An 18,652-nucleotide genomic window follows, 5' to 3' on the forward strand; every position below is an offset into this window, starting at 1 on the left:
TGGAGATTTTTTTTTTGTCTACTTCCAAATTCCATGTTTAATTTGTCATTTCTTTGTAATTATGTGTGAAATTTACTAATGAAGGTTTCTGAATGAAAATTGTTTCAAAGTAATTCCTCCAAAGTTTTTTCAGTACTAAGTGATAAAAAAAGACCAAAATAACACACATATAACCCCCCCCCCCCACACACACACACAGGGTCAAACTGAGAGCAGATAGGAAGACACTTAGGATTCAACAGATCTATTTTTCCTAAAGGATCAGAAAGAAACAGTGCACAATTAAAGCTTCTCATACAGAAAGACTCACACTAAAATAAAGAAAAAACACTATTATCTTCAAAGACAAAGCAGCACCATCCTTTCACCCACATGACTACTAAAAAAGATGCATTTCATCAAACTCAGTCACACACACTGGGAGCTTTTGTAAATACTGAAAAAGGTTTGTCCTTAGTTCTCATGGCCTGCTCCCTGCATCTCTGCCGTGACCCCTAAACCGTAATTATACTCCCCGCGTGACCTCAAAGTGCCCTGCTTTTAAGTGTTTTCCTTCAGCCTGTGATCAGATTTCGGCCTAGTTAAATTAGCCTTCCTCTTACCCATCAGGGAAAGGAAAGCTTGATTCCTGGAGGAGAATGGACCATTTTAGACAGTTACCACACAAAAGCATGAAGACGAGAGAGGAAAAAGACATGCCCGAGTGTTTTCTCAGTCAGAGAAATGGAAGAAATAACAGCAGTCTCTTAACAGACACTCCACCACCTTAAAATGTGCTAACCTACACTAGAACAACCTAAAGTATCATTATAGCATGTTTAAAATGACATTTGATAGATTGTAAGCTGTCAATGTGAAATATCTAGTAGGAGATTGTGGCATTGATTTGAACTGGTGATGTGTGAATTGCACACAAATCATTCTTTTGAATTATTTTTTTTAGGCATGCAAGATATAATACCAGGAACATATCATACTTTTTTTTTTTTTTTTTTTACATTTTATATAGTTCTGTCATAATTTAGTGCTTAACTAGCAGTAAATTTTTTGAAGACCTTTTTTTTTATAATAAATATTTTTTTAACATTTTTACTTTTTCATCAACTATATATATATATATATATATATATATATATATATATATATATATATATATATATATATATATATATATATATATATATATATATATATAGAATATATATTTTTTATATAATTTAAAGGTTTTTAATATTGGCCATTTATAGGTTATCTAGTCATATAACTAGTCATTAGTCATAATTATTGTAAAAAAAACTAATCACTAATGAATTGTATAATGACTTTTTTTTATAAGGAAAGCTCTAAACTTTTACAGTTAATAACGTAATTTTAGCATTGAAAAAATGTATACGATAATAAAAGTAAACTAAGAGCACAGCATATTTACAAATAAAATATTGTTTTGTTAAAATTAATAATTCATTCATTCATGAAAATAATAAAAGTAAACTAAGAGCACAGCATATTTACAAATAAAATATTGTTTTGTTAAAATGAATAATTCATGATAACAATAAATGAAAAGCTAAAAATAATTTACGTTAAAATTAGAAACATTAGTCGAGTTCACAAGTGTTTTGCACGTGTGGCTTTGGTCGTGTCCGCCGAGCTCCACAAGCACTTCAAGTGGCTTTGGCCTTGTGCTAACATGACAAGCTCCGAGAGCGGCTCTTGACTGCTGCCATGTCTGTGGCTTGGAGATGAAAGCGTGAACATTAGACTGATGTGAGCGCCGCCAGATATGACCTCTGGGACTGTGAGAGTTCACTCGGGATTAAGAGCCACACTCAGACCAAACAGAAAGCAGGAAATATTTCGCCGTCCGCACAAGTGCTGCTTTCAAGATGAAGAACTGGAACTCAACAAGTTCAGAGCCATCTGCACAAACCAGAACCCAGCACTTGATGACACTCGAGCTGCGGTTCTCAAATTAAACAGTACCCTTTTAGATTTTACATATTCACACATACAATCTGCCATCTGCAGGGCCGGGGCTACGAGACACATCCAGGATCTACTGAAGCACCGTCAGCTCTAACAAACTGTCCCTATAAACCATTAACTACTCCTCACCTTCAACCACAGACAGTCTGCTCAGCCTGTGCTGTATGAATACGTGATTTGATCGAAACAAATGTTTCCCTTCTGTTCTGATGAAATATGAATAATAACATTGGTCGATTTTGCTTCAGCCTTGAACATAATGTAATATAACTTCTCTGAGTACTACAGTCAAACTTCTCAATAAACCTTCCGTTGTACTATTGTACTGATGAAACATTCGTTTACAGGCAGATAAAAAGACAAGTCAGACTAAACGGTTGGCACATATGCTCCAGATGGTCTGTGGTGCTCAAATGGGCAATGTGGGTTCCAATCTGGAATGCATCAAGTCATAATTCCGCATTCTTACAACAGGATTTCTTAAACCCGGGATGTAGGGGAACTTCAGAGGGTTTGTGAGATGCCAACATCATCACAGTACTGTTACAAAAACCAACTCTGTTGGTACCTTAGTAATGTTATCAAATGACATTACTATGCTACTTTGAAATGTAAAGTGGTACTGAAATTTATGAACCGTTGTATTTACATTTAGCGATGGTACTAGCACAGTATATGTCTCAAAACTTGATAGCACCATGTAGGTCTCAAAACAAATGAAATGACCATGATATGATGTAGAAAAAAAATGTAGTACTATGGTATTTTTTTTGTGTGTCCTTCCTGTTTATTCTCAATAAAGTGACAAAAGGCCCTCAAACCTAATTGAAAAAGGCAGATATTCAATACTGATGCTGAACTGTTGGCGCAAGCAACACAAAGGTCATGGCTTCGATTCCCAAGGAAAATACATGCTGCCAAAAGCTTAACTTTGGATAAAAGTGTCTGGCAAATTAGTAAATGTAAATAGTAAACGCTCAAATAATAATAATCCTATAAAATGAGCAGTAATGGGAAAGAAAGGTGAAAGAAAAATAGAGATGATTTAGAAATCTCTGCCCTTTGAGGTCAATGTTTGATGACTCTTAACAGTAAATCATGTGCTCTTTTTAAAATCTCCCATATTGCAATACACATAACGGTTCATAAGGTCATAAAATCAATAAACAATGAAGCTGAATAAATAACTCAAGTGCAAGTCTCGAATGTGGTCATTTTAATTTGCACAAATGGGGCTCCTGCGGAGTACGTGAAATTAAGTCTGGTTGAGATTGGACGTCTCTAATCAAGTAGCCGAGATGTGTATCTCGCTCTCCCAGACCAGGATATTTAAAGGTCCGATGATGAAGTGAATGAACGAGTGTGAGGTGCTTTTATCCTTCGCTCTGATTCTTTCATCTTGTAGTGTCACTGCAATATTCCCTGCTGATATTATCGGGTCGCACGGACACGTTTCAGCCTCCATCACCTCCTTTCCTTCTCTCATGCACACATCCGACCTTAAACATATTCAGTTCACTGGCACTTGTGCTGGGCTCCACATGTAATCCATAATTAAACGTCTCCCCTTATCACCTCATCTCCAGACAAGGAATAAGAAGGCCTGCATTTGTGCCTTTGACGTGCAGAGGATAAGACCACCACACAAGCCACAGGAAAGACTACGGTGGGTGTGCATGGATTAATAAAGAGAAAATATAAAGGGTGCATTCAGAAATAAAAATAAATTCATTATAAGCAGAGCTGTTGCTTTACTATTATCTGTCATATGGTCAAACATAAACGCTGAAAGACAACAACAAACAAGCTTTCTGGCACAACACAAAATAAGTTTAAATGCATTAAGAAAATCCACAAAAACAAAAACCTACAGTACATCAAGTATTTTCAGTCATAGGAAATACACAAAATATGCAAAAATGGTAAATAATTTTTGCATTTGACACAAGTCAAAATGTTTGCATATAAAATGCATGATTAGTGTTAGACTCAAAGATTTTAAATAACATGATTGTTCATAAAACCAAAATTATAATATAAACAACATAACAATGTAGTATATATTAGTAAAATATTGTAATAATACACAGGTGACACTGTTTAAAATATGTATTTTTAATATTACAATTATTATTATATTATAATATATATATATAAAATAGTATAAATGTTAGTATGTACACAATAATTCCAAACATAAAATCTATATACTTCAATTACATTTCTCAATTGCATTATTTACAATTATCATTCATGAATTATCCACTATGAAAAAATTAATTTATGTACACATATATATGTATGTTTTTTAGTGGAATAAATGAGCAATAAATTGTAGTTCAAAACTTAAATGACAAACAAATCTGAGCAAGCTACTGAACCCTACAACCCAAAAGAAGTATTTTACCAGTTTCATGCTATGATTTTTGGGATCCCAGCGACACAGTATTACACTCATCTTCTGCAATTCAGATGCCGGTGGTCCAGACACACAGATCCCATTTACAATCCATCAGCAGAGGAGAGAAGCATCCATCACAACCATCCACAGAAAGAGCGATTCAGAAGAGCTGAGGAAAGGTCTGACGGAGAAGAAGGAATGCTAGGTCCATGCTAATGGAGAAAAGGAAGTTCAGATGAACCTGGATTGAATGCAAGAGAGTGAAAGAGAGTTTGAGAAGAGTGGATGGGTACCAGAGATCGAGAGAAAGTGAAGCAGACAGAACTCTCTCCACTAATGTGCAATGCTGAGGGCAGCTGCCTCCGAGTCTGAAACACAAGCTCAGGGGAGGAGACACCAGCCAGCACTCACATGAACCAAACCAAACAGCTGAAGGGGGTGGGGAGGAGACACCAGCTGGATAGACAGGCAGTGCGGCGTGGGGGAATCCCTCTGTACCTCCCCCACACCACCCCTGCATTACACCCTCTCCCTCCAACCATGCAACCATTCATCCATCCCTGCCCTGAAAGGTCCTGGCAGCACACTGTTCTGGCTCTCTATTAGCTAAGCATCAGAGACCTGAGTTTGTACTATTCAACTATTAACCACCTCACAATTATCAACAAGTGAAATCAAAAGCATCACCTAAGTAGCTTCACTGCACAATGCACACTTTCTGGTCACACTGTTTAATTTTCAACGGAATAATAAAAAGTCTGTTGTGAACGGGTATCTTTAATGGGTAAATTACCACTGGCAAGATGGACTTTTAATAAAACTTGTCTGTGTATGCAGTAGAAACAGAACTGGTTTCAACTGACTAATGACTGACTTTACAGGAAAATTGAATTGTTCTGCATCACTGAATCATTATTTTTCTGTTTATCACTGTAAAGCTGCTTTGAAACAATCTGTATTGTATGAAGCACTATATAAACTGTATAAAACGGAGATAAAGAGTTGTGCGCTAACTTTTGCCATTAACTTTTACATTCAGAATTCGTTTTTGATTTTGGCACTTCTTCTCTGTAGATCTGACTGTCAGTGAGCAGGATTGTCTATTAATTGTCCCCTTGTATTATTTTGTATTGTGTCAGCTTTGGCAGATAAATGTAAACATTCCAGAACTTTTTTGTTTCTAGTCAAAATAACCCAACTGTAGTTTGATTGAGATTAATTGGAATGCACAATGAGAATGAACTTATCTGTTTTTGCTAATCGAAAATATTATATTTCAGGGGTGTAACGGTACGTGTATTCGAGCCGCGCAGAAAACGAGTGCATGCTAGAAGCAGAACCGACGCCTATTTTTCACGCAACACAAAAGCATGTTGGAAGCGTTTTCAGGCAAAATAGAATAGGAAAATATGTTTATATGTCATTTTGTATACAAATACATATTGATTCACGACACTTTGATGTTTGAAAGTCTATAGGTTGACAAATTCAATGTAATTTAAAAAATAAATTAATAATTATCGATTTTCAAATAATGCACCTGTCAAACATAGTTTATTTTGCCGTCAATACTGTTGACGGTGTCCTTTTTATTTAAATACTTTTAAGATTATTTTATTTAGTGGAGAACTCTGCAGCAGTATTTTATTTCTTATTCTTTTTATATTTTATATATATTTTATTAAAAAAGTATTTACAAAAAGTGTATAGTAATAACCTGCAGTTTAATGTTTGCATTTCTTTCCCTTACTGTACCGAAAATTAACCGAACCGTGACTTTAAAACCGAGGTACGTACCAAACCGTGATTTTTGCGTACCGTTACACCCCTAATATATGTATATGTATTAGGGGTGGGCGATATCTCGATATTTTAAATATATCGAGATATTTCTTAAACACGATATGGATTTTGACATATCGTATATATCGATATATTGTTTATATTCTGATTCCGCCACTTTGCTTGTTTGCCTTCCCTGTGCTGTGCTCGCCCCCGCTCGCTCGCCCCCCGCCTCCTTGCTTTTGTCCCCTCTCACCTCGCGTGTAGAGAACTAGTCAAAAAAAACAACTGGCAACTGGCTCCATTATATGGAGATACTTCAGTTTTAAGGCGTAGGGCGAACGGCAGGCAGATGTCTACTGTAGGGCCCAATGAAACGCGGACGGAATCGCGGAATCCAGTCATAAAAATGGAATTTACAGTTTAACGCGGAATGTCACGGAATTGGTCAAATTTTAAATGAATGAATCAAAAGTCGGTCATGCACTTACATCAAATCGCGAAATGGACTAATATCTGCAAATATTAACCCGGAAAAGTCTATTTAAATATGAATCCTGCATGTTCTGCGTGTCTGTGTCAACGAATGGAGCAGAAGCGCGTCTTCATTCATTAAACACGGAAGCTCGCATAACGCTCGCGCTGATTACATTGTCTTTCCTCTCTCTAAATAAAGACGTAAACACACGAGGAACATCTCCAGAACTGCACTGAGAGTCACTTCATGAGCATCTGACCGTTTGATTTGAGTAAGACTAGCTCGTATCACATCATAAACTGTGGTATCACATACACAGAACTGTAAAGGTAAACCCGTCAAAATAAAAGTATTTGACAGATATCTATTACTATTGTACAGCAGAATGTAGATAGCCCACTACTACTACTATTAAAATGAAACGAACATAATTTTATAAGGAATAATCACACAACATTTCTCCCATGTTTTATTTTTAATAGTAAATCCCCTTTGTTTACCAAAAAAAAAGTTTGCTTAATTTTAAATAATTAAAAGATAAATTAAATGAATGTTTTATGCCTTCATTTGATAATCAGAAAAATGTAAATACACAGAATTTCTGAAGGGAAAAAAAAACATTTCACATAAGGCTATTTTAAGAATTGTTTTTAACTACTTAAGTTGTTTTTATGCATTTAAATAATTGCACATGCTAAAACACAGAATTAGGTAACAATAAAACATATGGTGAAGAAAAAAATAAAATGTTTCATAGGCCCCTTAACATGTAATATTTGCCATATTTGTTTTTGCAGTAGTTTTTTGGGGGTTATTTTTCCTGTAAAGATATCGAGATATATATCGTATATCGAGATATAGCAAAATATATCGAGATATATTTTTTGCTCCATATCGCCCAGCCCTAATATGTATATAATCAATATATATATATATCACATAAAGTCTGGAACAACATGAGAATGACATGGAACTATTAATTAAATCTGTCCTCAAAACAAATTATACACAGACTTGAGTAACAAGTACAGTATTTTCTGTATTGTGTGAACGAGATGTAGTGGTATTCTGAGAAACTCGATGCTCTTGAGGTGGGGCTCTACCTCAAGAACTGCAAAGATCCCAGAAAACCTCCACTCTAATGATATTGTGGGTAAAGGCTGAACCCCAAACCACATACTCTTCATCCTACATAGTATGCCAGGTTATGATTACTGCATTCCAGATCATAGGACACCGAAAACAGTTGGAAGTGTGCTATAATCTTTGGATTTTGTAAGTATGCATCAATATACAGTATATACATGCTTTCTGACCTAATATTGGCCAAAGGAGAACTGGGTCCCCAACTGAGCCTGGTTTGTCACAGATGAAGTTTTGGTTCCTTGCCACTGTCGTCTTTGGCTTACTTAGTTTGGGGCACTTGACTGATTGTACAGACATCACTGAATCATCAATGAACTGAATTTAGCTGGAAAAATGTCTCACTGTTATTGTCTTCTTGCATTATTGACTAACTATTTTGACACTATCTGACACCAAAAAGCTGCTTTGACACAATCAGAAATGGATAAATGTTTAATTAAAGGTGACTTGACTATTGCACCTAAAGCTTCAGCTAAATATGTAGATATAACTTTTCACTCAAGTATGAAGTAACACAAGATGTGCAAGAGTGGTGGGTCCCCAGGACCAGGATTGAAAACCACTGATCGAGATTTTCTCACTACTTTCTTCAAACTCCTCAAAGGTCTAATTCATCTTGTAACAAGTTGAGCCAATTTCATTAAACACACTTTCACGTCAGTGAAATAACGGACAGTCAATCATATTATGAATAAGAAAAGTCTTAAAACTGACAAGATGATTAATGCATTCAGTGTGAAAAGGGCTGATCGCTCTAATGACGATCTACACTTCAGATCTGTGTGCTGACCCCTGCCAACCTCCCGTGGACCCCGAGGGTCTGAAAACACAGAGGTCAGAGCCTCCTTTCCCTTCTTCCGCAGCTGCGGTGCTGGAGTGTGTGCTACAGACTGCTGGCAGGAGCTGCGGCGCGAGACACGAGGTGCTCCCCATGTCCAAGCTCTCGCTAAAACCAATCCAAAACACAAATTACAAGCCAAAATTCAATTTCTGGGGATCGCCCAAGTTACTGCCCTCATTCCCACACTAAAGTACCCTAGAGGCTGAAAAATGAAGCACGTTTTAAAAATATACAACACACACAGGGGTTCTTACTCAAGCAGATGTTTTACAACTATGACAGAAGGGATCTACTCGAGCCTGAGGAGATTTAGTGCTGGCAACGCTACAGTGAAACTGAAGCAAGCTATACTTAACATAATATAGTTCAATTAAAAGTGAAAAAGGTTTTTAAAAAAAGTTTTACTGCACACGGGATAAAATAAAATCTATATGTGATAGAATTGATTTTGACAATCAGAGCCACACGTTTACACCAAATATGTACAACTAATAAAACTACCATTTAGTGTTATTTTTATTATTATTTATAATACAACCATTTAACATAAATTCAATAAAAGTAAAAAAAAAATAAAAAAAATAGGAAAGTTAAACTACAAGTTAATATCACAACATATCTAATTACTGTACACTGGATAAAGTCAAAACAAATTTTATATAAATATAAAATTTACATTAAAAACAAGTAATAATCAGTGTTTCTTTAGTATTTTTGATATAGTAGAAACAGTTAATTCAAAACTTTAATAAATATAATAAATAAATATGTCTATTATAGTATTTATTAAAATGGTTAATTAGCTTTTGTTTATATTTTTCTACTTTTTTATTTAAAATTTACGTTTATGATTCAGTAATTTTATGTGATTTTGTGATTTTTACCAGGTTTCCCACCCCACCCTAATATTTTTATTTATTTTTATTTAATTTTTATGTCTTATTTCATTTACTATTTCAGTATTAGTTTTAGTAATTTAAGTACTTCGATTTAAACTAATTTATTTCAGTGGCCAATGCATTTCATAACTTCATAATTTCAATTTTTTTAGGATAAAGTTTTTCCTGTTTAAAACATTTATGTTTTACTATATTTTGATACAATATAACACAACATAGTATATTGTAATATATGCAAAATAACTCTCACTAAATCAGCCTTTTAAAAAGCGAATTGCCTCTTTATAACTCAATCAAATGATGAGAAAAACACACTGAACATTTGAGCAGATTTATTGTGCTTCTGTAGAGGCGAGTGATGTGTGCCAGACGCTACATGAGTCAGGCAATAGTGAACAAGCTCATTAAAAAAACAACAGCCATTCATTGTGTCAATAGATGGTAAAATAAATCCAAGTATGTGAGGACAATGTGGGGGCTCACCCTGTGGAGAGGCTCTTTGTTTTGGGAGACCCCCATCATCTGCTTTTCGAGGGGGTTTGGGGACGTTTAGGTCCCTACTGCCAGGCTGTTAGGGAGTGGGTGGGACATATGGGCTTTCTGGGGCTCTTTCTGACCAAAAATCATGAGGGATTCAGAGGCACCCTGCATATCCCGAAAGAGAACAGAGCCTGTGGTGGAAGGGCTGGAGTCGTTGTGTGAACTCAAATCATTAAAAGACACTTGTAAGTAATGTCCAACTGCTAATTTCATGCTTCTGTTAGCTAACATTTTAGCATTTCCTTTCGATTCTTCCTCGTCTTACAAACATATAGCATGGCAGGGATACTGGTTTTGTTGAAATACCAACACAGATGGTTAATTGGGGGAAAACTGCAAATAAGTAAAAAATAATAATAATAATTAGTTTTTAAAATTAAAATTTAACATTTAAATTAAGATTAATATATAATATTTGGTTATTATATTTAACAGATATATTCAAATAAAATGATTATAAATATTATTAATATATTATATGAATTGTAAAATACTGATATTATAAATAAAAAATATTTTAAGATAATATTATTTCATAATATTTAAAAAATAAATATTTCAGAAACTTTGTGATGCGTGTGGTTAAGTTTATGTAATAATTATATTATTAATTACGAAAATTATTTATAATAAACATAATATGTATATCATATGAAATATTTTTTCACACACACACACACACACACACACACACACACACATATATATATATATATATATATATATATATATATATATATATATACAATTAGAAAATATAATTTATTTTTGAAACAATGAAATATAAAAATAATATCTAAACATATAAATTACATATGATATAAAATTATAATTTATATAATAAGCATATGATAAATATAAATCAGAAATCTTTTACATACATTTATGCAAACCTCAAAATATAAAAATTCACATATGAACACATTTTTATTATATATTATTTAAATTAATGTTATTTTAATATAGATTAAAATAATATAGATTTGAATATTATTTAAAAAAAAAAAAAAAAAAATATATATATATATATATATATATATATATATATATATATATATTCTTATACTATTATTTAAGACAAAAAAGAGAGAGTCAGTCATGATCCAAATGTTAGTGTGTTGTTGGGCTAGGACATCCTACATCCACATCACAGTAACATCTGTGGGCGGTTGCCATAGTTACCAAATGGCTAATGAAAGTGTTTAATCTAGATGTTACCATGCTGTTAGAATAAGGTCCTCCTGCAGTGTTTCTCCTGCATCATAATGAGCCTCTTTTGCTACAGTTCATGTGCAATGAACATCAACACAGCCAGCAGTAATAGTAATAGTAATACAAATAATAACTGGTAAAAAAAAATGTATATTCAAGCCAGCCTGGGTCAGTTATTGACACTAAATGCATAGAAACTGATCCTACCCAGAATCCACCTGTTCAAAGTGAGGACCTAAATAATTTCAGTCAAGTCCCTGTCAAAGCAGCCAGTGTCCGATATTTTAAAACGGCAAAATTAAAGGACAAAGGTCAAGCACTGAAAGCTTCATCAGTTGTGACCTTTCACCCCAACCTGTACACAAGTGCATGCTGACCTTTACTGTTCACATCGCCCACGTCACAGCAGATGTCTGGTTCAGTTACCAAGCAGCATGCGGACACATAACGACACGTTTCTCAGTGTGTACCACAAAAAAGGTTTAGTAAAAATAATAAATACATACATGCATAAAGCTCAATGTAAGTACAACAGTTCTTGTTGTGCATGCATTTCTATTTGAAAACTACAATATGAGCATCATGTTTGCGCTGTAAATGTCCTCAGAGGAATCAAAGATCTAAAGTTTTAAGATATGCAAACATCTACACATCTAAACCATCTTCCTCTTTAATCTATTTCAGTCTCTGTCTGTTCGTTATGCCCAACATCATCTATTTCATATGCAAATTCTTGCAAGACACTTTAAGGAGAAGAAAAAATGGATGCTTTATTTCATCCACTGAGATGAGATGTTTGCTGAGCTTTATCCAGCAGGACAGGCTGCAGTCTTTCTTTTGCGTTTCTGATAGAAGGCCTCAAAGGAAGCTCGCACAGGTACAATCGAACAAACACCAACGGGGGACATTTGTCATGCATTACGGACACCTGCTGTGCACACATCGTGAAAACAAGCTTCTAAAGTGTTTAAAAGTACTCTCACACAAAGATCTGCTTAGGATCCTTCGTGCCATTAGGAAACAGTAATGTGTTGCGGAGGTAGAGACAGATGGTGACAGGCTGTGAAGAAATCTTGCTCATTTTAGCTGACTCTCTGCACATCCTGACAGTATTGGGATGCTCTCTGTGTTTAATTCAGAAAAATCTGACTAGAAACCCTGCAAGCAAAAACGGAGAGCATACTATGCATAAAAGCAATGCATTTTAGACAGCATTATAGATGTCCTTAAAGGAAAAGGTCAAACAAGATCATCAGTTTACTCAAACTTATGCCATTCAGAATTTAGGATTGCTAAATAAAAAATAAATAAAAAATGCATCCTCTGAAATGCATCAAGACTCTCAATTTGTCCTACTTTTGTACACACACACACATATCTACACACTATATATATATATATATATCCTCTTTCTTTTTTTAATATAACCAATACAGTAAATGCAAGTGACCATCAGGTGAAGGCACAAATGGTGTTTTTAATGTGTTTACACATTCACTTCTCACTTCCAGTGTTTATTTGATGCATACAATGATTCCCTGAATCCAAATGCACACAAACCAGACATGACCCTTATTTTGTTATGGCTGTACTTGTTTTGAAGATCTAGCTAAGACTGTGAAATCAGGCTCATAATGACTATTAAATCATTTATATCTTTCTGAATTATTACTTACGAGAGAGAGAAGTACATACTCAAAGCACTAGAGAGCGCTGTAGACTACATCATGATCATCTGCTCATGGACTGAATATGCCTTCTGCACGGATCTTTTTTTTTTCTTGAGTTAATTGAGTGGATTAGTATCATACTTTGATTGGCATTTTACATTGTACTTACGCATAATCCATGATAAACTGATCTATTAACAGAACGCATTTCCTGAATATACCCGACATTTATACACATGTGCTCACCAGTGCTGCATTTATTTGATTTTATTTGCATATATTTTAGAATGTCATTTAATCCTGTGATGCAACGCTGAATTTTCAGCATCATTCCTCCAGTCTTCAGTGTCGCAAGATCCTTCAAAAATCACTCTAATATGCTGATTTGCTGCTTAAGAAACATTTCTTATTATCAGTGTTGAAAATGCTTGTGCTGCATTATATTTCTATGGAAACTGGAATCTTTCTTTTATATAAAGTTCAAAAGAACAGCATCTTTCTTTCTGAAATGCCAAAGCAAGACCAGAACTATAGCATGCATGTAGAGTAAACACCCAGCTACTACGTTGACTGTATATCACACACACACATACTATATATACTCACACATGCATCATCTACTATCTCTAAACACAGACTGCCAGCGCAGCTGAACGCCACACACAGGGCTAAACGTACTGTTTCTCAGTATAACACCTGATTCTGCTAAAGCCTGTGTCTGTGAGCCAGAGCTGCGGATTTAAACGTGCATCGTCAACATAATTATTGTGCAATGCTGTGCAGTGATAAATAATACTAACCACAGTCAGATTTGGCCAAACCATTCACATTCAAAACCACGTCTGTCTGTTATTATTCATTACCTTGCATATCCAAAGGTCAAGCTCTGGTTCCTCAGTTCTTTTGAATCAGTTTGTGTCCAATCTGCACCCTCCTATCAGAGATGACACACACACACACAAGAACACACTCTCCTTTCCCTTGACAAAGCCTTAAATGGCATTTGGACATGTTTGCAGGGAGAGAGAGAGGGAGATGTCTCCTGGGTTGCCTAGCAGACTTACTAACTCAAAAATAAACCGAGCCACACTGGCTTGCTTAGATATGACTGAGAACAAATACACACACACACACACACACACACACGCACACGCACAAGCTCAGAACCAGTAGGCTGTTAAAACAAACACTCATCAAATAGCCTTTCACAGGATAATGGTGTCACCATAAAATATAACATGGACATGCCACATTTTTTGGACACTCTCATGATTTGAATATAATGAAAGTATTTAACATAAAAATGGCAAAGGATATAGTAATTGTTCAGTGTTAAGGTGTGTATTAAAGTGTATAACCACAGTGCTATTTTGAAAGAAACACACACACACACAGATTTACTAGATCTATCTAGATGAGCATCTGAATATCACCTTATAAGGCAAAGGTTAGTGATTCAGATTACAGTGTATCGGTTATCGGTTAGCAGTAACGGCCCGATATTACACATGTATTTAATTGTGCTTTTTTAATATCTCTATTATTTTTGCTGTCATCTAACGCTAACTAAAGTTCTTCTTTAAAAACACTAATAATTTCATTCCTGTTGAATGTGATCTTTAACAAATCTCAAAATTTACACAAAATAATATAGAATTTAGTTAAAATATTGGTAATATATTGGTATTAGTGCACAATACTGCTGCTTTAAGTAGAAGTATAGTATTTTATTATCTTCAGTATGTATGTATATAAAATCACTTTATTACAGGAAAAGAAGACTCAACCTGAACTCAAACACTATTAACATACCCACACATATCTTTCTAACCTGTGTGTCCTCTCCGCTGTCAGCAGGATGGTAGTTTTTGCCTGTTGCCCACCCGTCTTGGCTCCCGAGGTGGAGGTGAGCGATGCTCTGTGGGGGGCTGGCGAAGCAGGGCCGGGGGGCCACAGCTCGGGCGGGCACCTGCGGGATGGGGAGGGCACTGTGGATCGGCTTCGGCAGTCCAGACTTCATGTTAGTGACCACCAGGATAGCAGGCATCTTCCCCTGAACCCAGAACCTGTCCACTGTATCTCACCACACACTGAAGCATCCAGCTTGCTTGAGATATTATTCCCAATACAGTGCCTACTGTAGTCGTCAAAAAAAACAATCCACCTGTAAGTTGAGCAGTCCGAGACGCTCTTCTAAATGCAAATGTGAATCTGTTCAGCACTTGAATCTATTCGGTCCCAAGTTTTTCTGAAGTAAATAGCCCAAAATGGAAAATCCATGACAGGAAAAAATCACAGCATCATGGGAAGGACAGGAATATAGATGAGCAGCAAATGTATGACAGCGGCGAGCTGTGCTCTGCTGATGACTGCAAGGCACTTGTCCACAATCTCTCTCTCTCTCTCTCTCTCTCTCTCTCAAGCAGGTGTGGCTTTAAGATGGTAACAACAGTAACTAGTGGCTCTTGCCTGACACCAGTGTGTAAGCACTAGTTTTCTTTCAGCTGTGCGCACACATACACACACACACACACACACACACACACACTACACCCCTCCCATCTTCAAAGAGGACGTCAGAGCAAATGAGTGGTATGAAACAGCAGAGACTGGATATGATCAGCTTGTGTGTGTGTGTTTTGTTTAGAAAGGAAGGAACTATGCATGTCTACATGTGCAAATACAGTAGGTTAGAATTGTTGGCTTGTGTGTGTGTGTGTGTGTGTGTGTGTGTGAGACAGAGAGAAAGAGATAGAGAGAGGGAGAGAGAGAGAGAGATGCAGTGTTCTCCATGTTTTGTGCTTTCCTCTAGGCACACTGCATGCAGTAAAAGTCAAATGAGGTGAAGGTTAATTGCAGGGATTAGTTTGTATCTCATGTTTCTCTGTTTTTATTCATTATTTCTTTCTAATAAACTCTCAAAAATCACTGCAGAGATCCACTTCTGTTTCTACGTCTTTGTTTTTAATGCATTTTAGAATGATAAAGCAGTTCAGAGACATTGGAAGAGAAAATATCCTACATATCCTACATAATTGTATATATATATATATATATATATATATATATATATATATATATATATATATATATATATATATATATATATATATATATATATATATATATATATATATGAAGGATCATGTGACACTGAATGACTGCTAAAATATGTCCCTGTCCCAAATAGCACCCTAAACCCTCACATTCTTCCTCTGAGTCCGCACTTTTGCGACGTAATGTCGCTTTGACTGTCGGGTAGAAGTCCGCTGCGAAGTGTGGATCAAGGGCGCATAACGGCCGCAAAGGGAGTGCTCACTAGCACCCTTTTGAATGTTTGACACCCAGTGGTTGAACTAGGTATTGCAGTCCAAATTCAAAATGCTGGAGAGGGTTTTTTTTCACCTGGCCCCTCCTCCTCAAACTTGATGTATACGCAGGTTGCCAGATTGACTACACAATAGCGCACTTGACGATGAATAAAATGCAATACACTGTGTTTTCCGCCAAATGGCAACCTGGCTTGCCGAAATATACAATTTGGGTAAACTGGCAGTGGGCTGGTTTCACAAACCTACACAGTGACCGAAATTCTGGCCCGAAACACATTTTCAAAGGAGAATAACTGACTGTAGCTTTGTTTTTCAGATAAACAAGTACATTATGTAAGTACTGTATGTTAACTTAGCATGTTATGCTTTAGTAGAGTCAAAAACGTACATACAGCACCTTTAAATTCTGTTACATTTTGTTCCTGTAGCTCAGTTGGTAGAGCACTACGCACGGGTTCGATTCCCCGGGAACACATGATATGTAAAAATGTAGTCTGAATGCACTGTAAGTCGCTTAGGATAAAAGCGTCTGCTAAATGCATACATTTAATTTAATTTTTAATTTAAATTACATTTTAGAATATATTATCATATCACTGCAGACAATGGACATATTACCTGAGAATGACGCTGCTGCCCATTACAATTAGACTTTAACAATCTGACAGTGTCCAATCCAACACAACATTTCAATTCATGTTAAAGGATTGGTGGAGTTCAGTCATTCATGAAATGAAAGGCAGTGAAGTAATGAGAAGATTGGGGTCTCTAGAGATTGTTGTTGATGTCCGCAAGTCTTCCCGGATCAACGTAATCCTGTTACCCATAGTTCAAATCTGTGTGCATTTTGCATTTCTGTAAGTATGCATAAAATCTTACCTGTGTATGAAAGAGCAGTGCGACAAGAAGACAAAAGGTAATACGCAGATCTGATCAGCTGAATAAATGAGATCAAAACGAGAAATCATCTTCCATCAGCGGTCACATTTCAAGGCCTTACTTTTGAGTCATTGCCGAGGCAAACCCTGTTCTCGTTCTGTCATTTCACCACATCTGTCAGTGGGGCACAAGAATATCATTCAATAACACAGTGATGACTGGATCCACTGAAGATTAAGGTGGAAATGGTTTAATTAAAGTCTGATTGAAGGCTTTTATCTTTAAATGTATATTTAAACAGTTGCAGGTGTGTATTATTGCGGGTTGGTTTAATGGAGTGCTTGCCCACACACACACTCTTCATCATGACACAACAACTTTTGAGAGCAGCTTTGTAGTTGCAGGTTGACATTTTCAGTCCAATCTATATTTGGAAGCTGAAAAGCACTTGAGACTTAATCAAACCCTGGAGATGTTTGAGTAGATGTAGATGTAAACGGCTGTATTTCATTACAATAACATCCTGAAGCTTATCAAGGTACAGTAGGACATTCCTCAAAATAAATAAATAAACTTTAGAGTAAAGCCACACACCTGATAACATAAAGACGCACTAATTGAAATCTAGGCTCTTCCGTGTTTCACCAAACGGTTTCGTTGTAGGTTTCCCGTAGTGAAAATCATGTAGTTCAATGACTAAAATAGAATTAAATAAACAAAAATAAGGTAACACTTTAGTATAAGGTCCAATTCACACTAATAACTAGTTGCTTATTAGCATGTCTATTATTGACATATTGGCCGTTTATTAGTGCTTATAAAGTACATATAATGCATAACATTTATAATCCTACCCAATACCCTAAACTTAACAACTACCTTATAAACTATTAATAAGCAGCAAATTAGGAGTTAATTGAGGCAAAAGTCATAGTTAATGGTTAGTTGACAGTGAGAATTGGACCCTTAAATAAAGCGTGACCAAAAATAATAATAATAATAATAATAATAAAATGCAAAAAAAAAATTAACCTAAAACTTTTAAAATGAGGAAATAAAAAAACAAATGAATACATACATACTGAAACTTTTAAATAATTTTAAAATAAAATGTCTCAAAGTTACTGTTTAATATATATATATATATATATATATATATATATTTTTTTTTTTTTTTTTTTTTTTTTTTTTTGCTTTAATCTTAAAATAAACTGACATTGACAAATACATGGAGCTTATAACTTACTTATAACTTGCACACCCCTCTTCCTAAAGAAATAAATATAATAACAAAATGCAACAGTAATGATAATAATAATAATTTAAAAACTATGAACATTAAAACTACAAAAATTATAATAAAAAAAAAACTAAAAGGAATAATATATATATATATATATTAGGGGTGTAACGATACGCGTATTCGTATTGAACCGTTCGGTACGACGCTTTCGGTTCGGTACGCAGTACGCATTATGTATACCGA

General features: G+C 35.3%; 1 protein-coding gene across 2 annotated transcripts in view; it reads right to left on the reverse strand.

The window, feature by feature from the left end:
- The window catches only part of LOC128017311 (neuron navigator 2-like), a 144,330-nt gene extending 128,896 nt beyond the window's left edge, over positions 1–15,434 (reverse strand). Inside the window, exon 1 of one of the 2 annotated variants that reach the window (XM_052602637.1) lies at positions 14,787–15,434. In XM_052602637.1, coding sequence (XP_052458597.1) covers positions 14,787–15,002 — 216 coding nt within the window. In that variant the 5' untranslated portion in view covers positions 15,003–15,434. The remainder of the gene's footprint in view (positions 1–14,786) is intronic. The other variant, XM_052602639.1, reaches the window with a different exon arrangement.
- Between the last annotated feature and the right edge of the window lie 3,218 nt (positions 15,435–18,652).

The sequence above is a fragment of the Carassius gibelio genome, chromosome A7 (assembly GCF_023724105.1).
Source record: "Carassius gibelio isolate Cgi1373 ecotype wild population from Czech Republic chromosome A7, carGib1.2-hapl.c, whole genome shotgun sequence".
NCBI lineage: Eukaryota > Metazoa > Chordata > Actinopteri > Cypriniformes > Cyprinidae > Carassius > Carassius gibelio.